The sequence below is a fragment of the Brienomyrus brachyistius genome, unplaced genomic scaffold (assembly GCF_023856365.1).
Source record: "Brienomyrus brachyistius isolate T26 unplaced genomic scaffold, BBRACH_0.4 scaffold172, whole genome shotgun sequence".
Lineage (NCBI taxonomy): Eukaryota > Metazoa > Chordata > Actinopteri > Osteoglossiformes > Mormyridae > Brienomyrus > Brienomyrus brachyistius.
In genome coordinates, this window is record NW_026042447.1 from 36188 (window position 1) to 56622 (window position 20435).

The following is a 20435-nucleotide window of genomic DNA, read 5'->3' on the forward strand; positions in this document are numbered from 1 at the left end:
GAAGGCAAGAAAAGTGGTGAGGAGGAAGAGGAAGGGCCCAGGGACTCGACGTCAAGCCAGGTACGCAGCTGGTCCTCGAACCTGCAGATCCAAGTCAAACAGGAAATGGCTCAATGTTTATGCCACAACTCACATGAGAGAGTACACGTGTGTAGCATGTCTGTTCTCTGTCAGACCTGCGGCTCTGTTCTTTCTCCTCCTCAATGCGAGCCAGGAGGTCCTGGGGGCTGGAGGCAGCATCCAAAACAGGGGCAACACCGGATCCGGACTCAGGGTCCTCAACCATGCTGTGAAACAGCTTCTGTTGAAGACGTGGCCTGGCCAGTCGAGGATGAGGCCACATGCTCTGGTGACACCTGCAATGGCAGAGACTTTGGATAAGAAGCCAGTATTGTACACCACTCTTGGGGATATGAGCAAGACTGGAAGCTGATGGCTTTCCCTCTTCTTCCATTTAATAGTAAATAATATTCATTAAATCTGCAGGTCACTGTTAACAGTCTATCTGGAATGTGTTAGATTTACATGGCTGGCTGGCTCTTACCCTGCCTTCCCCTGCTGCTTGTCCCTGTGCGTCTGCTTTACGGCATCCACCCAGCAGGACGGCGGTATGAAGCCCTGCAGCCCATCGCTCAGGAAATACACCGAGATTTCTCCGTCGTCACTGATGACATCTGAAGATGGTGGGATAGGTTCACACCTGCATGGCATCCCCAGTAGGCCCCCCCAAACGTCAGACCCACCCCACCCCCCTCACCTTCACTCACGGGGCACCCAGGAGGGTTCCAGTCCCGGAGTTGGTGCTCTACACAGAGCATGACAATTTCGTCCCAGGGCACCTCCCAGAAAGTGGGCTCCTTGTCCGGCCCCCCACCTCGGCCCACACAGTCCTGACGCAGCCTCTCCAAAAGGTTCTCCAACTGGGACATAAGGAGTGGCTGGCTGTGGCGGGACCATGGGATTTGAGATACGTACTGGAAGATGGAGGCAACCAGCTGGCTCCAAGGAGCTGGGTGGGGGGAGCGGTGGCAGCAGCAGAAATTTAAGGAAACAGACTAAGAAGCAGCCACTTAGCAAGAAGTCCGAATTCCGAATCTGAGGCATGGACATACCCCCCACGGCTGGCAGCGGCCAGTCGGGCAGCCGCAGGCTCAGGACTGCCCCCTGGAGCCACTCCAGGTGCTCAGCCGAGTTCCAGAGCAGATGTGGTAGGCAGTCACCACCCCCTGGCACCAAGAACTCTGCCACGGGCCAGGAGAGGCCAGCCAGACTCGGGGACGACACAAGGCCAGCCAAGAAAGCCAGGACAGTGTTGTAGAGGCCGATGACGGGTGCAGGGCCCTGGGAGGGCAGTCCCGCCATGTCACGGTCCCTCCGATCACGGTGAAGCCTACCAGCAAACTCGCGGCAGAGCCCGGCCTCCACAACCTGCACCAACGTCTGCGAGACGAGCCGGGCTGGTGCCGTGGAGCGGGCAGCGAGCCACCTGACGGCATGGCGGATCTGCGGGGAGACGGGGGTGATGGTCAATGGGATGGTTCAATCTTACCGAGGCCAGCGACAACATGCACACTCACCTGCTCGGATCCTTGGGGTTCGTTCGTGGTCTCGGGGATATGGACGAACATGTACTCTGAAATCAAACCTTCCTCAATGAGTGTCTGAAGCATCAGGTCTTACAGGGAAAGGAAACCGATGGTCAGACAGGAGGAACAAACCAACTGTATTAGCTCTGCATACGTAAACATAGCCTCAAGAGAAATGCTATAAGTAAAGTAAGCGAATCCCACGCGACACCTGTTGTCATAGACACGGTTAGTGTCACACCTTCCTCTAGCCGTTCATCGCTGGCCCTGTGCCCAGCCTGCCCTGGGACCACCACCACCAGAGGAAGGGCCTGTGGCCAGGCATTAGCCTGCTGGATCTGCCGGAGTTGCAGCAGGGCGGATAACAGGAAGATGTCCCCGTCTTCCTCATCAGCCCCGGGACTGACTGCCGAGGGCAGCAGCATCAGCAGGGCGCCCATGCCTATCAGCCCCTTCCGCTTCTCCAATGCCAACTGGCCTTCCTCGCTGAGGGGCCCGCGGGCCACCTGACCCACAGTGAGAAACATGGCCTCACTTCCTGCACTTGCACCCTTCGCAAACATCTGTGTTACCACAGGACCTGCTAATATCACATAGTGCCAGACTATGCTAGGCTATGTTAAGCTATGCTAGACTAACATTAATGACAGAACATGCAACACAGGGGCATGAAGCCTGTCGATATTCATCGGCAAGTTCCCCCCTATCTGCCACACCTTCACACACACGTGCACTGTGTGCATGCGCTCCCCCACGCTCCGCAGGCCGCTGCTGATGCTCAAGGTTTGCATGTGTCCGTTGGGGACCATCTCCCTGTGTTCTTGCTTCTCCGAGTTACCGAATTTGGACTCCAGCCATTCTGTCAAAATCCTGCATCAGAGATGGGAGGGGGGCACAAATGTAAGCTCCAGGACCTCTAAACCCAACTAACACCCAATCCCTCCCCGAACGACACCCAGTTCCCCCACTTACTGGTTAGCAACACTGGCATCTCTTTCATGATCACTTGGCAACAAGAGGGCTGCCTTCCAGAAGATTGTGTCAGATGGGTTCGAGACGCTTGCTGCCACCAGACTGAGCAGGTCCAGTGGCCCCCACACAGATTCGCTGAAGTGGATGGAGATGTAGATGAGCACATGGAGAGTGATGGATGGCTAACAGCTACTCTACAGTAGCACCATACCTCAGGAGCTGCTGGTAGAACAAGTGAACCTTCATCTGATGCTCGGTTTCCCTTCGCATCTTCGCCAACCTGCAGAAGGCAGCAGAGTGTCAGCATCGGTACACTTAACACTACAGCAAATCAATGGCCAGCAAAATAAACGGACAGGACGGAAGTCATTTTGGGAAGTACTGTCTAATTCAGCAGAGGTGCCCCGATCCAATATTCAAGATACCTAATCAGACGGATCGGACATCGGCCACATGTGACCGATCCATGTTCAATAATTATTTAGTTATTGCCAGTCTATTTCTTCTTATACTGAGTGGTACAATCAAATCGCACAACAGCTTTCCCCCCTTTTTTATTTTTTGTGGCATTCAAGCTGAACGTTAACGCTTCCTCGGTTTTTTGACACTCAGTGTGTGTGAGTGCAGTGACTTCCCCTGCTATGACGTCATGTGCATGTCCTTTGTAGTGGAAGGATCAGGTGATGGTAGCAAATGCAACTTGCATGCTTGCGAAGCAAACTAACATGTCTAAAACCTGGAAGAATTTTATGCTTGAAACAACCAGTAGCACAGCGATTTGCGATCTTTGTAAAAACAAAGTAACATTCAGTGGAAAATCCCACTAATAGTGCACTCAATTAAGGCAATGCAAGTAATATGAAAAAAAGCGATGGATTTGGAAGCCAGCTTGGGCTGTTTTGCGCACTCGCTATAGCTTGATACACGAGGTGCTGCTATCACAGTGAAAAGTGACGCATGCCACTTGGGTGTACTTGTGAAGATATTCAAACAACTGCAAAATGTCTCAAAAATGCTCAATACAAGATGCACAAAAGAGGTGGAACAGTATCTTATGTATGTTTCTTGTGGGCTAATTAAAACTTCTTTTCCATTTGTATTTACTAGCTTGGAAAAAAAAAAAAAAGAGCTTTGGTACTGGATCATACTCATAATCAGCCAATACCTTATGTTCAGGTATCAGGATTATATTGGCACTGAAAAAGTGGGATCGGTGCACCTCTATTATGAATATTAGGTCAGCATTATTATGCTGTGAGAGAGATGTACCTGGTGCAGGAAACAGAGAGGTCCCCAGCGTGCCCCAGGTTGACCACGCCCCGGGCCAGCCTGTCCAGGCAGGGTGAGGGGGGGGCACTGGGGGCCAAGGCCTGCAGCCTGAAGCGGGGGTCCACACAGCCAGGGGCAGCAGGAAAATCACGCATCTGTCGCTTCAGCTGCCTGCGCACGGCCACCACATCACGCCACCTGCAACACATGCACAGGGTGAAGCCCGGTTGTCGGCGAGCATGTGGGCAAAATATCTGGTCCCCTTACCACTGCCCCTTACCTTTTGATGAACCTGCGTATACTCAGAAGCTCTGCTTCCAGGACGTCTTGGGCCAGCAGGGTGAGCTCACCACACAGCGTCTCCTCCAGCAGTACCTCACACACGTCTTGTGAGCTGCGAGCCACACATTCTGCCTGCTCTTCTTGGGCACGCCTGGCACGAAGGGGCATGCGTTCAGCCTATATACAGTTATCTGAACACTCTCTATGACCTCTGATCCCCCTTGGCTCACCAGTACCTGATCTCTGTTGAGGCAGTCTCCACGATGCAGTCGCGCAGCACCTCCTGTGTGATCTCGGCACACAGTGTCTTGCTGAGCCGGGCCAGGAGCTCCTCGTGTTCCTGCTTTCTCCTGACAGAGACAGGCCCATCAGATGGCACATCCCCTCAAAATGCACCCACCCCTCCTCCCCAGCCCAGACAGGTGAGGCCTACCTGGCTTCCTCCATCCTGCGCTTCTCCTCAGCGATATGCTCCCTCTCTGCCTGGATCTCGGCAGCAGAAACCTCCCGCAGCATCTGCTCCACCACCTCACTCAGCACTGCCTCCACCTGGCCGTTGCACATGCTGCAACAACCCATCCACATCACCAAACTGGTGTTGGTTGAGTGTGACAACCCTCTAGAGGCCACTGCTCCCTATCTGGCTCACGCTCCTACCTGAGTGCAGCAGAGATGTACTCGGCTTCGGTGGCAGCCACGTCAGCCACCTCGGCCTGCACTACCTCCTCCAGCATGGCCTCTACCTCCGTGGCGATGTCCTGCAAGGGGGGGGGGGGTTATTTGTCATTACTATGGCAATACCAACACACTGCTACTGGGTTGACACGCAGCAATGAGCAATCTATCACCTGCTCTGTGTAAACGGGCTCCGGTGGGGGAGGCGTAGGTGGGGCGACTGGTGGTGCCTCCGACGGAGATGCCCCAAGTGCTCCACTCTCCTCTCTACCAGGGAGGCCAGCTGACTCCGCTGGGTCGCTCGGCATCTTGGATCGGTGCTGGAGGGCCCGCGCATCCAGCTCAATGGGGGGCCTCTGAGGGGAGGCTGCTACAGCGTGGGCAGGAAAAATGACAAAATTACAATCAGAGGCCAGAAGGTGGACGAAGCGTAACAGTTAGCGGAAGGTGGAGTGCAGACGCACCAGCCCTGGGCACACTGCCTGCCTCCGCTGGCTGCCCATCCCCACGGTACTTGTTGCGGCTGTCAAAGCTGTTGACGGGTGTGTGTTGGGGTGGGTTGGGCAGTGGCGCGCCGTTGACCACTTGGCCCACCAGCACCTCCCGCTTCCTTGCGATGGCCACAGAGCGCTTTGGACGTGGCTGGATCTCAGGCTCCTGGTACGCTGTCCGGCTTAGCTCCACCATGCTAGGGGGAGGGCAGAGCTTCAATAAAATATACCACCCATCATAGATTAGCACCCCCATCAGAGATAAGCCACCCTGCCCCCAACACAAAAGGGACAACGAAGCACAGCCCAGCCTTACCCTGCATCGACCGCGAGCCCATACTGCAGCGCGAGGTCCGAAGCCTCGCCGGCATTCTGGAACATGAGCATCCGGACCAGGTCTTCGACCGGGAATGTGGTGGAACCACGGGAGCTGTAGGCCACATTCAGGGCCCGCAGAGCCTCACGGCGCACCTGTAGGGGGCACCAGAGCGGTCCAGGTAAGTGAGGTATTGGGGCTGATGAGGATGTAGGGAGCGGAGCAACGGCTCCCCCACCTGGTCGAAGTAGCGGTGCAAGATGCAACCAGCCAGATACGAGGCCACCTTGACCAGCTTGAAGAACCTCACGAAGTTGTTGCTGTTGACAGCGGCAAAGGCCTGGACGGCAAACTTCACCTCCGGAGAGTTTCGGAGCTCCGCCCGGAATTGCTGCACCTCCCTGCAGGTAGGGAGGGAATGAAATGTCAGCTGGAGAGGTGCCACGGTGACACGGGACACCGACTGCCGGCCAGCCACCCACCGGAGGATGTCTCCATCATTGAGCTTCAGGAGCACGCTGTACTGCCGAAACTCTGCCTCATGAGGGCAGTAGATGTTCTTGCTGGCCAGGTCCTGGTACATCTCCTTGAGGCTCTGCAGGCATTTGGTCAGGTTTTCATTGTTGATCTTAGCATCAAAGGACATCATGGGCTCCTGGCACAGGTGGTGTGCGCAGTGGATGTGGAAGCGGGCGCACTTTTCAATAAGGGACACCGTAAGCGGGTCGCACAGGTGCTGCTGAGTGATATCCTGCAGATGGCCCAGAAAAAGGATCAGGGCGAGGCCCGCAGGGCACAGGAATAATGAGACACGGACTAATGTTGCTCACCTTCCGGATACCTCGTGTGCGGTTCCACACAAAGTCATACCAGTCACGGTAGTTGTCCTCACCCTGGTCCATGACCTGGGTAACCAGGTAGTTCATGGTCATGTTCAGCACAGTAAGGGGCCGCAGTTCATGGGGGAGGGGCTCCTCCTGGTCAGCAGAGGACCTGCTGTACTCCTTAATGGCAGCAGTGTGGTCCACCTGCGTGGGGTGCAGAGGGTGATTTGCAGCCTGTGGTCTGTCAATTCATGGCGGGGAGGGGGAAGCATTAGGAAAGAGGGGCAGGGGTGGTGATACCTTCTCCGTGTTGGGGATGACCTCAAAAGAGCTCAGTTGGTTCCGGGTCTCCCTCATGTAACGCTCCTTCTCCGGACACATGTCAGGACACGTACCCACAAACACCTTGGACAGATCCAGGTCGGTCCTCTTGGGCCGAGCTGTGCCAGAGGAGACCGTGTCAGCTGGCGATTCACTTTGGGGTGGGAGGGGGGGGTGGCTCAGCAACGTGACCCTAGGGGGACCTACCCTGTCGCAGGATCTTGTCCCGCTGCTCTAGCAGACGATACTTCTCCTCTGCGGTTTCAGCTACCTGGCCAATCAGGTGGAAGAGGGGAGAGGGGAGGCTGCTGGCTAGATGTTCGGATTCGAGGCCGTCTGGGCTGGGCTCCATCTGCGGCTCACTCTCAAACTGCAGGGCCTTTGTCGCCAGGGGTTTCTTGGCTGGTGACCTGAGAGGGACAGACCAAAGGCTGAAGAGCTTCTAAAAGCTGGCAAAACCTGGGCTCCTTTGAACACCTGGCCAGTAGGGGGCATAGCAGCCAAAGAACTCAGTTTGACTTTAATGTCACGAATCCGAGCCTGAGGTAAAGAGTTTCATTACCAGATGACCTAACATAACTCAAGCTGCTTGGAAAAAAAACTAACAAAATGTATACATAATAAAAAACCAGAGTGATCCAGATTTTTTTTTTTTTTTTTAAAGAACTTGCATTGGGTTTCAAAAAGGTGATTTTCTTCCCTAACTTAATTTAATAAAGACCCGGCCATCTTATTGTAAAATTGAGTTATTTACTCTTACGGTAAGAGAATGATTTAAAGACAAGATTACCCTCTGGATAGGGATGAGCTGGAGGACCAGCCGGAGGTGGATTTGGAGAGGGCTTTGCAGACAGGGGCTGACTCAAAGCCTCCTGCCTGGCTCTGAGGATCAGGGTCATCTGGAGGCCTTTGGCCCTTCTCTCCTGGACCTAAGAGACACACAGAACCAGTTCATCGAAACAGCTGACATGGGAATGAAAGGCTGCAACGAGTCACAAAGACCCCGCCCTGGCCTTGGCTCGATGCACAGATAGAGAGCACCGTAATAGTCACTCACTCTGCTTCTTCCTCTGCCAGAAGATGGTGAGCTAATGCCTGCGCAGCAGTTTGCCCTTCTTCTTGGCTTTGGCAGCAGAAGCCTGAAAGATACCAAAAGTCAGTGAGGAAAGCCCGGGAGATCATGGACGAGAGCACAGCCTAATGAGTACAGCGACCAAGCCCCCCCCCCAAAGGTGTGCAAAGCCATTGCTCACATGGTCGTGGAAGTGCACTATGGCCAGGTTCTTCTGGGGCCTGCAGAAGATCCGCTGCACACGTCCGAACTGGCGGAAATGTTCCCCCAGGATGTCCTTGCTGTTAAGACTGGCTGGAATGTTCTTGCATTGGAGCACCATGGCTTCGGAGGGTGACATCCCCCCCAGGCTGTCTGTGCTGTCCAGGCGGCGGGCACGTCTCACTGTTGATGCTGCCTCAGTTTCGGGATCTGTGGCAAGTGTCACAGAGTTCAGTTTTTCAGACTATACTTGGCTTCGAACCCAATGTGCTTCTTCCTGGGAGTACTCACCCAACTCCTCCGCCCTCTCAAGGACCTCCCGGGTTGGGGCCTGTGACCTTGGCGGCGTTGAGGGTGAGTGGCTGGTGGTCGGTGCCATCGAACCCTGGTGCTCCGCCTCCCCCCAGTCTGGCTGTGGCTCCTCACTCCTCTTCGGCTCTCGCCGGGTCTGTAGGGCCGGTGTCTTCAGGATGCTGGTCAAGGCACTGCGAAAGATGCTGCTGACAGGCCCCCGGCCCCGGACCAGGGGCCTCTTGGGAGGGTGCCTGGGGGCGGAGTCAGCACCAACTTGGGGCTCCTCTGATAAATGCTCCACCATCTCCTCCTTCCGCTTGGTACCCTTAGCCGCTGCCTCCCCTGCATTCTCCCCCTCACCGCCCCCCCCCCACGGACCTCACCAGACACAACCCCAGCGTCAGTCTTGGGTTTTAGCGGACCAAAGCTGACAGCACCAAACAGTGGCCGGGGCTCATGGAGGCTAGAGGCAGAGTACCTGGAGACAGAGGCGGCCTGGGAGGTCCCCCCACCCAGGCCACTGCCAGCACCAACGGAGGGTGCTGCTGGTTTCGAGAAGCTGAACTCCTGGGTGGTGCTGGGATGTGCATCTTTGGTGGGGAGGATGCTGCTGGACACTGCGATGGGCTGTGAGAAGCTAAAACCTAATGCTCCAGAAAGGAACTCAGAGGCAGCAGGAGCAGGCCCACTGCTGTCCATACTGGTAGCGGTGGTGCTGGATGGGCTGGAACCAAAAGACTCGGACACAGCCTGGGACACAGCCGGTTCAGGACTGGCGCTATAAATAGGTTTGAACACAGCTGCGTCTGACGGCTTGAAGCTGAACTCTGAGGTGCTAAATCCGCGGCCCTGAACGCTTCCAGGGGAGAATACCGAAGAAGACCCTGTGGACAACTGTCCGAATCTCAGTGGTTGACTAGACCCCGAGGAGGGGGGAACAGAGGAGGCGGAGATAGCGTTAGAGCCGCCGAAGCCGGGTGTGTGCTGAGCAAATCCGCCGGTCTGTCCGAAGGCAGAGGTCTGGGGAAAAGCCGAGTTCTGGTTAAAGACAGAGCTCTGACCGACCCCGGCCGGCTGCCCGAAGGAGGGCGGCGGGCCGAACCTGGTGTCGCTCTGTACAAACGACGGGGTCTGACTCCCAGAACCGGGCATGCCGAAGGTCGGGGCCTGTCCAGACGCCGTCCCGCCAGGCTGCCCGAAAAGGGATCCGGTCTGGCCGAAGGCAGACGATGTACTGAAGAGCGAGGTCTGGCCGGTGCCCTGGCCGAGGGCAGGCGGCTGCACGAAAGGGGCGTTCTGCTGGCCGAAGGAAAAGAGCCCCGAGGTCGGGGCGCGCGGAGACTGAAACGCTCCGCCTTGTGTTCTGCCGAAAAGCCCAGACGGATTCATTGTGTAAAAAGCCCAAAAATACGGCCTTCAAAAGTCGAAACAGAGTTCTTACAGCGCGGTAGATTTCGGCGTCCTTCGGCCTGGGAGATTATATCCGCGCCTGTGTCACATCTGCGGAAATATACAAACTGGCAGCTCCCCTAGCCTGGTCACTGCGGACACTGCGCTCCTTCTGCTACAAAAATGGGCACAGAAACAGTCTCAACTGATGAGCACAGGGTACTTGGGGTCTTAAAATGTGAGCACCTGTGTAGGCACAGGGTCAATACCAGGGCAAGTGCAGGTGGGGCAGCCATCTTTGGGGAGGGCACTACGATCTCCGGTACAGACAGTAACGAAGAAGGCAAGAAAAGTGGTGAGGAGGAAGAGGAAGGGCCCAGGGACTCGACGTCAAGCCAGGTACGCAGCTGGTCCTCGAACCTGCAGATCCAAGTCAAACAGGAAATGGCTCAATGTTTATGCCACAACTCACATGAGAGAGTACACGTGTGTAGCATGTCTGTTCTCTGTCAGACCTGCGGCTCTGTTCTTTCTCCTCCTCAATGCGAGCCAGGAGGTCCTGGGGGCTGGAGGCAGCATCCAAAACAGGGGCAACACCGGATCCGGACTCAGGGTCCTCAACCATGCTGTGAAACAGCTTCTGTTGAAGACGTGGCCTGGCCAGTCGAGGATGAGGCCACATGCTCTGGTGACACCTGCAATGGCAGAGACTTTGGATAAGAAGCCAGTATTGTACACCACTCTTGGGGATATGAGCAAGACTGGAAGCTGATGGCTTTCCCTCTTCTTCCATTTAATAGTAAATAATATTCATTAAATCTGCAGGTCACTGTTAACAGTCTATCTGGAATGTGTTAGATTTACATGGCTGGCTGGCTCTTACCCTGCCTTCCCCTGCTGCTTGTCCCTGTGCGTCTGCTTTACGGCATCCACCCAGCAGGACGGCGGTATGAAGCCCTGCAGCCCATCGCTCAGGAAATACACCGAGATTTCTCCGTCGTCACTGATGACATCTGAAGATGGTGGGATAGGTTCACACCTGCATGGCATCCCCAGTAGGCCCCCCCAAACGTCAGACCCACCCCACCCTCCTCACCTTCACTCACGGGGCACCCAGGAGGGTTCCAGTCCCGGAGTTGGTGCTCTACACAGAGCATGACAATTTCGTCCCAGGGCACCTCCCAGAAAGTGGGCTCCTTGTCCGGCCCCCCACCTCGGCCCACACAGTCCTGACGCAGCCTCTCCAAAAGGTTCTCCAACTGGGACATAAGGAGTGGCTGGCTGTGGCGGGACCATGGGATTTGAGATACGTACTGGAAGATGGAGGCAACCAGCTGGCTCCAAGGAGCTGGGTGGGGGGAGCGGTGGCAGCAGCAGAAATTTAAGGAAACAGACTAAGAAGCAGCCACTTAGCAAGAAGTCCGAATTCCGAATCTGAGGCATGGACATACCCCCCACGGCTGGCAGCGGCCAGTCGGGCAGCCGCAGGCTCAGGACTGCCCCCTGGAGCCACTCCAGGTGCTCAGCCGAGTTCCAGAGCAGATGTGGTAGGCAGTCACCACCCCCTGGCACCAAGAACTCCGCCACGGGCCAGGAGAGGCCAGCCAGACTCGGGGACGACACAAGGCCAGCCAAGAAAGCCAGGACAGTGTTGTAGAGGCCGATGACGGGTGCAGGGCCCTGGGAGGGCAGTCCCGCCATGTCACGGTCCCTCCGATCACGGTGAAGCCTACCAGCAAACTCGCGGCAGAGCCCGGCCTCCACAACCTGCACCAACGTCTGCGAGACGAGCCGGGCTGGTGCCGTGGAGCGGGCAGCGAGCCACCTGACGGCATGGCGGATCTGCGGGGAGACGGGGGTGATGGTCAATGGGATGGTTCAATCTTACCGAGGCCAGCGACAACATGCACACTCACCTGCTCGGATCCTTGGGGTTCGTTCGTGGTCTCGGGGATATGGACGAACATGTACTCTGAAATCAAACCTTCCTCAATGAGTGTCTGAAGCATCAGGTCTTACAGGGAAAGGAAACCGATGGTCAGACAGGAGGAACAAACCAACTGTATTAGCTCTGCATACGTAAACATAGCCTCAAGAGAAATGCTATAAGTAAAGTAAGCGAATCCCACGCGACACCTGTTGTCATAGACACGGTTAGTGTCACACCTTCCTCTAGCCGTTCATCGCTGGCCCTGTGCCCAGCCTGCCCTGGGACCACCACCACCAGAGGAAGGGCCTGTGGCCAGGCATTAGCCTGCTGGATCTGCCGGAGTTGCAGCAGGGCGGATAACAGGAAGATGTCCCCGTCTTCCTCATCAGCCCCGGGACTGACTGCCGAGGGCAGCAGCATCAGCAGGGCGCCCATGCCCATCAGCCCCTTCCGCTTCTCCAATGCCAACTGGCCTTCCTCGCTGAGGGGCCCGCGGGCCACCTGACCCACAGTGAGAAACATGGCCTCACTTCCTGCACTTGCACCCTTCGCAAACATCTGTGTTACCACAGGACCTGCTAATATCACATAGTGCCAGACTATGCTAGGCTATGTTAAGCTATGCTAGACTAACATTAATGACAGAACATGCAACACAGGGGCATGAAGCCTGTCGATATTCATCGGCAAGTTCCCCCCTATCTGCCACACCTTCACACACACGTGCACTGTGTGCATGCGCTCCCCCACGCTCCGCAGGCCGCTGCTGATGCTCAAGGTTTGCATGTGTCCGTTGGGGACCATCTCCCTGTGTTCTTGCTTCTCCGAGTTACCGAATTTGGACTCCAGCCATTCTGTCAAAATCCTGCATCAGAGATGGGAGGGGGGCACAAATGTAAGCTCCAGGACCTCTAAACCCAACTAACACCCAATCCCTCCCCGAACGACACCCAGTTCCCCCACTTACTGGTTAGCAACACTGGCATCTCTTTCATGATCACTTGGCAACAAGAGGGCTGCCTTCCAGAAGATTGTGTCAGATGGGTTCGAGACGCTTGCTGCCACCAGACTGAGCAGGTCCAGTGGCCCCCACACAGATTCGCTGAAGTGGATGGAGATGTAGATGAGCACATGGAGAGTGATGGATGGCTAACAGCTACTCTACAGTAGCACCATACCTCAGGAGCTGCTGGTAGAACAAGTGAACCTTCATCTGATGCTCGGTTTCCCTTCGCATCTTCGCCAACCTGCAGAAGGCAGCAGAGTGTCAGCATCGGTACACTTAACACTACAGCAAATCAATGGCCAGCAAAATAAACGGACAGGACGGAAGTCATTTTGGGAAGTACTGTCTAATTCAGCAGAGGTGCCCCGATCCAATATTCAAGATACCTAATCAGACGGATCGGACATCGGCCACATGTGACCGATCCATGTTCAATAATTATTTAGTTATTGCCAGTCTATTTCTTCTTATACTGAGTGGTACAATCAAATCGCACAACAGCTTTCCCCCCTTTTTTATTTTTTGTGGCATTCAAGCTGAACGTTAACGCTTCCTCGGTTTTTTGACACTCAGTGTGTGTGAGTGCAGTGACTTCCCCTGCTATGACGTCATGTGCATGTCCTTTGTAGTGGAAGGATCAGGTGATGGTAGCAAATGCAACTTGCATGCTTGCGAAGCAAACTAACATGTCTAAAACCTGGAAGAATTTTATGCTTGAAACAACCAGTAGCACAGCGATTTGCGATCTTTGTAAAAACAAAGTAACATTCAGTGGAAAATCCCACTAATAGTGCACTCAATTAAGGCAATGCAAGTAATATGAAAAAAAGCGATGGATTTGGAAGCCAGCTTGGGCTGTTTTGCGCACTCGCTATAGCTTGATACACGAGGTGCTGCTATCACAGTGAAAAGTGACGCATGCCACTTGGGTGTACTTGTGAAGATATTCAAACAACTGCAAAATGTCTCAAAAATGCTCAATACAAGATGCACAAAAGAGGTGGAACAGTATCTTATGTATGTTTCTTGTGGGCTAATTAAAACTTCTTTTCCATTTGTATTTACTAGCTTGGAAAAAAAAAAAAAAGAGCTTTGGTACTGGATCATACTCATAATCAGCCAATACCTTATGTTCAGGTATCAGGATTATATTGGCACTGAAAAAGTGGGATCGGTGCACCTCTATTATGAATATTAGGTCAGCATTATTATGCTGTGAGAGAGATGTACCTGGTGCAGGAAACAGAGAGGTCCCCAGCGTGCCCCAGGTTGACCACGCCCCGGGCCAGCCTGTCCAGGCAGGGTGAGGGGGGGGCACTGGGGGCCAAGGCCTGCAGCCTGAAGCGGGGGTCCACACAGCCAGGGGCAGCAGGAAAATCACGCATCTGTCGCTTCAGCTGCCTGCGCACGGCCACCACATCACGCCACCTGCAACACATGCACAGGGTGAAGCCCGGTTGTCGGCGAGCATGTGGGCAAAATATCTGGTCCCCTTACCACTGCCCCTTACCTTTTGATGAACCTGCGTATACTCAGAAGCTCTGCTTCCAGGACGTCTTGGGCCAGCAGGGTGAGCTCACCACACAGCGTCTCCTCCAGCAGTACCTCACACACGTCTTGTGAGCTGCGAGCCACACATTCTGCCTGCTCTTCTTGGGCACGCCTGGCACGAAGGGGCATGCGTTCAGCCTATATACAGTTATCTGAACACTCTCTATGACCTCTGATCCCCCTTGGCTCACCAGTACCTGATCTCTGTTGAGGCAGTCTCCACGATGCAGTCGCGCAGCACCTCCTGTGTGATCTCGGCACACAGTGTCTTGCTGAGCCGGGCCAGGAGCTCCTCGTGTTCCTGCTTTCTCCTGACAGAGACAGGCCCATCAGATGGCACATCCCCTCAAAATGCACCCACCCCTCCTCCCCAGCCCAGACAGGTGAGGCCTACCTGGCTTCCTCCATCCTGCGCTTCTCCTCAGCGATATGCTCCCTCTCTGCCTGGATCTCGGCAGCAGAAACCTCCCGCAGCATCTGCTCCACCACCTCACTCAGCACTGCCTCCACCTGGCCGTTGCACATGCTGCAACAACCCATCCACATCACCAAACTGGTGTTGGTTGAGTGTGACAACCCTCTAGAGGCCACTGCTCCCTATCTGGCTCACGCTCCTACCTGAGTGCAGCAGAGATGTACTCGGCTTCGGTGGCAGCCACGTCAGCCACCTCGGCCTGCACTACCTCCTCCAGCATGGCCTCTACCTCCGTGGCGATGTCCTGCAAGGGGGGGGGGGGGTTATTTGTCATTACTATGGCAATACCAACACACTGCTACTGGGTTGACACGCAGCAATGAGCAATCTATCACCTGCTCTGTGTAAACGGGCTCCGGTGGGGGAGGCGTAGGTGGGGCGACTGGTGGTGCCTCCGACGGAGATGCCCCAAGTGCTCCACTCTCCTCTCTACCAGGGAGGCCAGCTGACTCCGCTGGGTCGCTCGGCATCTTGGATCGGTGCTGGAGGGCCCGCGCATCCAGCTCAATGGGGGGCCTCTGAGGGGAGGCTGCTACAGCGTGGGCAGGAAAAATGACAAAATTACAATCAGAGGCCAGAAGGTGGACGAAGCGTAACAGTTAGCGGAAGGTGGAGTGCAGACGCACCAGCCCTGGGCACACTGCCTGCCTCCGCTGGCTGCCCATCCCCACGGTACTTGTTGCGGCTGTCAAAGCTGTTGACGGGTGTGTGTTGGGGTGGGTTGGGCAGTGGCGCGCCGTTGACCACTTGGCCCACCAGCACCTCCCGCTTCCTTGCGATGGCCACAGAGCGCTTTGGACGTGGCTGGATCTCAGGCTCCTGGTACGCTGTCCGGCTTAGCTCCACCATGCTAGGGGGAGGGCAGAGCTTCAATAAAATATACCACCCATCATAGATTAGCACCCCCATCAGAGATAAGCCACCCTGCCCCCAACACAAAAGGGACAACGAAGCACAGCCCAGCCTTACCCTGCATCGACCGCGAGCCCATACTGCAGCGCGAGGTCCGAAGCCTCGCCGGCATTCTGGAACATGAGCATCCGGACCAGGTCTTCGACCGGGAATGTGGTGGAACCACGGGAGCTGTAGGCCACATTCAGGGCCCGCAGAGCCTCACGGCGCACCTGTAGGGGGCACCAGAGCGGTCCAGGTAAGTGAGGTATTGGGGCTGATGAGGATGTAGGGAGCGGAGCAACGGCTCCCCCACCTGGTCGAAGTAGCGGTGCAAGATGCAACCAGCCAGATACGAGGCCACCTTGACCAGCTTGAAGAACCTCACGAAGTTGTTGCTGTTGACAGCGGCAAAGGCCTGGACGGCAAACTTCACCTCCGGAGAGTTTCGGAGCTCCGCCCGGAATTGCTGCACCTCCCTGCAGGTAGGGAGGGAATGAAATGTCAGCTGGAGAGGTGCCACGGTGACACGGGACACCGACTGCCGGCCAGCCACCCACCGGAGGATGTCTCCATCATTGAGCTTCAGGAGCACGCTGTACTGCCGAAACTCTGCCTCATGAGGGCAGTAGATGTTCTTGCTGGCCAGGTCCTGGTACATCTCCTTGAGGCTCTGCAGGCATTTGGTCAGGTTTTCATTGTTGATCTTAGCATCAAAGGACATCATGGGCTCCTGGCACAGGTGGTGTGCGCAGTGGATGTGGAAGCGGGCGCACTTTTCAATAAGGGACACCGTAAGCGGGTCGCACAGGTGCTGCTGAGTGATATCCTGCAGATGGCCCAGAAAAAGGATCAGGGCGAGGCCCGCAGGGCACAGGAATAATGAGACACGGACTAATGTTGCTCACCTTCCGGATACCTCGTGTGCGGTTCCACACAAAGTCATACCAGTCACGGTAGTTGTCCTCACCCTGGTCCATGACCTGGGTAACCAGGTAGTTCATGGTCATGTTCAGCACAGTAAAGGGCCGCAGTTCATGGGGGAGGGGCTCCTCCTGGTCAGCAGAGGACCTGCTGTACTCCTTAATGGCAGCAGTGTGGTCCACCTGCGTGGGGTGCAGAGGGTGATTTGCAGCCTGTGGTCTGTCAATTCATGGCGGGGAGGGGGAAGCATTAGGAAAGAGGGGCAGGGGTGGTGATACCTTCTCCGTGTTGGGGATGACCTCAAAAGAGCTCAGTTGGTTCCGGGTCTCCCTCATGTAACGCTCCTTCTCCGGACACATGTCAGGACACGTACCCACAAACACCTTGGACAGATCCAGGTCGGTCCTCTTGGGCCGAGCTGTGCCAGAGGAGACCGTGTCAGCTGGCGATTCACTTTGGGGTGGGAGGGGGGGGTGGCTCAGCAACGTGACCCTAGGGGGACCTACCCTGTCGCAGGATCTTGTCCCGCTGCTCTAGCAGACGATACTTCTCCTCTGCGGTTTCAGCTACCTGGCCAATCAGGTGGAAGAGGGGAGAGGGGAGGCTGCTGGCTAGATGTTCGGATTCGAGGCCGTCTGGGCTGGGCTCCATCTGCGGCTCACTCTCAAACTGCAGGGCCTTTGTCGCCAGGGGTTTCTTGGCTGGTGACCTGAGAGGGACAGACCAAAGGCTGAAGAGCTTCTAAAAGCTGGCAAAACCTGGGCTCCTTTGAACACCTGGCCAGTAGGGGGCATAGCAGCCAAAGAACTCAGTTTGACTTTAATGTCACGAATCCGAGCCTGAGGTAAAGAGTTTCATTACCAGATGACCTAACATAACTCAAGCTGCTTGGAAAAAAAACTAACAAAATGTATACATAATAAAAAACCAGAGTGATCCAGATTTTTTTTTTTTTTTTAAAGAACTTGCATTGGGTTTCAAAAAGGTGATTTTCTTCCCTAACTTAATTTAATAAAGACCCGGCCATCTTATTGTAAAATTGAGTTATTTACTCTTACGGTAAGAGAATGATTTAAAGACAAGATTACCCTCTGGATAGGGATGAGCTGGAGGACCAGCCGGAGGTGGATTTGGAGAGGGCTTTGCAGACAGGGGCTGACTCAAAGCCTCCTGCCTGGCTCTGAGGATCAGGGTCATCTGGAGGCCTTTGGCCCTTCTCTCCTGGACCTAAGAGACACACAGAACCAGTTCATCGAAACAGCTGACATGGGAATGAAAGGCTGCAACGAGTCACAAAGACCCCGCCCTGGCCTTGGCTCGATGCACAGATAGAGAGCACCGTAATAGTCACTCACTCTGCTTCTTCCTCTGCCAGAAGATGGTGAGCTAATGCCTGCGCAGCAGTTTGCCCTTCTTCTTGGCTTTGGCAGCAGAAGCCTGAAAGATACCAAAAGTCAGTGAGGAAAGCCCGGGAGATCATGGACGAGAGCACAGCCTAATGAGTACAGCGACCAAGCCCCCCCCCCAAAGGTGTGCAAAGCCATTGCTCACATGGTCGTGGAAGTGCACTATGGCCAGGTTCTTCTGGGGCCTGCAGAAGATCCGCTGCACACGTCCGAACTGGCGGAAATGTTCCCCCAGGATGTCCTTGCTGTTAAGACTGGCTGGAATGTTCTTGCATTGGAGCACCATGGCTTCGGAGGGTGACATCCCCCCCAGGCTGTCTGTGCTGTCCAGGCGGCGGGCACGTCTCACTGTTGATGCTGCCTCAGTTTCGGGATCTGTGGCAAGTGTCACAGAGTTCAGTTTTTCAGACTATACTTGGCTTCGAACCCAATGTGCTTCTTCCTGGGAGTACTCACCCAACTCCTCCGCCCTCTCAAGGACCTCCCGGGTTGGGGCCTGTGACCTTGGCGGCGTTGAGGGTGAGTGGCTGGTGGTCGGTGCCATCGAACCCTGGTGCTCCGCCTCCCCCAAGTCTGGCTGTGGCTCCTCACTCCTCTTCGGCTCTCGCCGGGTCTGTAGGGCCGGTGTCTTCAGGATGCTGGTCAAGGCACTGCGAAAGATGCTGCTGACAGGCCCCCGGCCCCGGACCAGGGGCCTCTTGGGAGGGTGCCTGGAGGCGGAGTCAGCACCAACTTGGGGCTCCTCTGATAAATGCTCCACCATCTCCTCCTTCCGCTTGGTACCCTTAGCCGCTGCCTCCCCTGCATTCTCCCCCTCACCGCCCCCCCCCCACGGACCTCACCAGACACAACCCCAGCGTCAGTCTTGGGTTTTAGCGGACCAAAGCTGACAGCACCAAACAGTGGCCGGGGCTCATGGAGGCTAGAGGCAGAGTACCTGGAGACAGAGGCGGCCTGGGAGGTCCCCCCACCCAGGCCACTGCCAGCACCAACGGAGGGTGCTGCTGGTTTCGAGAAGCTGAACTCCTGGGTGGTGCTGGGATGTGCATCTTTGGTGGGGAGGATGCTGCTGGACACTGCGATGGGCTGTGAGAAGCTAAAACCTAATGCTCCAGAAAGGAACTCAGAGGCAGCAGGAGCAGGCCCACTGCTGTCCATACTGGTAGCGGTGGTGCTGGATGGGCTGGAACCAAAAGACTCGGACACAGCCTGGGACACAGCCGGTTCAGGACTGGCGCTATAAATAGGTTTGAACACAGCTGCGTCTGACGGCTTGAAGCTGAACTCTGAGGTGCTAAATCCGCGGCCCTGAACGCTTCCAGGGGAGAATACCGAAGAAGACCCTGTGGACAACTGTCCGAATCTCAGTGGTTGACTAGACCCCGAGGAGGGGGGAACAGAGGAGGCGGAGATAGCGTTAGAGCCGCCGAAGCCGGGTGTGTGCTGAGCAAATCCGCCGGTCTGTCCGAAGGCAGAGGTCTGGGGAAAAGCCGAGTTCTGGTTAAAGACAGAGCTCTGACCGACCCCGGCCGGCTGCCCGAAGGAGGGCGGCGGGCCGAACCTGGTGTCGCTCTGTACAAACGACGGGGTCTGACTCCCAGAACCGGGCATGCCGAAGGTCGGGGCCTGTCCAGACGCCGTCCCGCCAGGCTGCCCGAAAAGGGATCCGGTCTGGCCGAAGGCAGACGATGTACTGAAGAGCGAGGTCTGGCCGGTGCCCTGGCCGAGGGCAGGCGGCTGCACGAAAGGGGCGTTCTGCTGGCCGAAGGAAAAGAGCCCCGAGGTCGGGGCGCGCGGAGACTGAAACGCTCCGCCTTGTGTTCTGCCGAAAAGCCCAGACGGATTCATTGTGTAAAAAGCCCAAAAATACGGCCTTCAAAAGTCGAAACAGAGTTCTTACAGCGCGGTAGATTTCGGCGTCCTTCGGCCTGGGAGATTATATCCGCGCCTGTGTCACATCTGCGGAAATATACAAACTGGCAGCTCCCCTGGCCTGGTCACTGCGGACACTGCGCTCCTTCTGCTACAAAAATGGGCACAGAAACAGTCTCAACTGATGAGCACAGGGTACTTGGGGTCTTAAAATGTGAGCAACTGTGTAGGCACAGGGTCAATACCAGGGCAAGTGCAGGTGGGGCAGCCATCTTTGGGGAGGGCACTACGATCTCCGGTACAGACAGTAACGAAGAAGGCAAGAAAAGTGGTGAGGAGGAAGAGGAAGGGCCCAGGGACTCGACGTCAAGCCAGGTACGCAGCTGGTCCTCGAACCTGCAGATCCAAGTCAAACAGGAAATGGCTCAATGTTTATGCCACAACTCACATGAGAGAGTACACGTGTGTAGCATGTCTGTTCTCTGTCAGACCTGCGGCTCTGTTCTTTCTCCTCCTCAATGCGAGCCAGGAGGTCCTGGGGGCTGGAGGCAGCATCCAAAACAGGGGCAACACCGGATCCGGACTCAGGGTCCTCAACCATGCTGTGAAACAGCTTCTGTTGAAGACGTGGCCTGGCCAGTCGAGGATGAGGCCACATGCTCTGGTGACACCTGCAATGGCAGAGACT

At 55.7% G+C, this 20435-nt stretch overlaps 2 protein-coding genes across 2 annotated transcripts; both read right to left on the bottom strand.

Annotated features, from left to right (window-relative positions):
• Positions 1–642: 642 nt before the first annotated feature.
• On the bottom strand, positions 643–7013 carry LOC125728144 (germinal-center associated nuclear protein-like; the record flags this gene model as incomplete). Its single annotated transcript, XM_049005217.1, has 17 exons — positions 643–674; positions 758–1009; positions 1113–1503; positions 1578–1675; positions 1828–1963; positions 2778–2838; positions 3828–4018; positions 4354–4459; positions 4543–4674; positions 4767–4846; positions 5292–5472; positions 5592–5746; positions 5830–5992; positions 6074–6342; positions 6422–6619; positions 6716–6855; positions 6944–7013. Coding segments are annotated over 17 exons (2655 nt in total), but the record flags the coding sequence as incomplete, so codon positions are not given.
• Positions 7014–10673: 3660 nt separating this feature from the next.
• On the bottom strand, positions 10674–17045 carry LOC125728145 (germinal-center associated nuclear protein-like; the record flags this gene model as incomplete). Its single annotated transcript, XM_049005218.1, has 17 exons — positions 10674–10705; positions 10789–11040; positions 11144–11534; positions 11609–11706; positions 11859–11994; positions 12809–12869; positions 13859–14049; positions 14385–14490; positions 14574–14705; positions 14798–14877; positions 15324–15504; positions 15624–15778; positions 15862–16024; positions 16106–16374; positions 16454–16651; positions 16748–16887; positions 16976–17045. Coding segments are annotated over 17 exons (2655 nt in total), but the record flags the coding sequence as incomplete, so codon positions are not given.
• Between the last annotated feature and the right edge of the window lie 3390 nt (positions 17046–20435).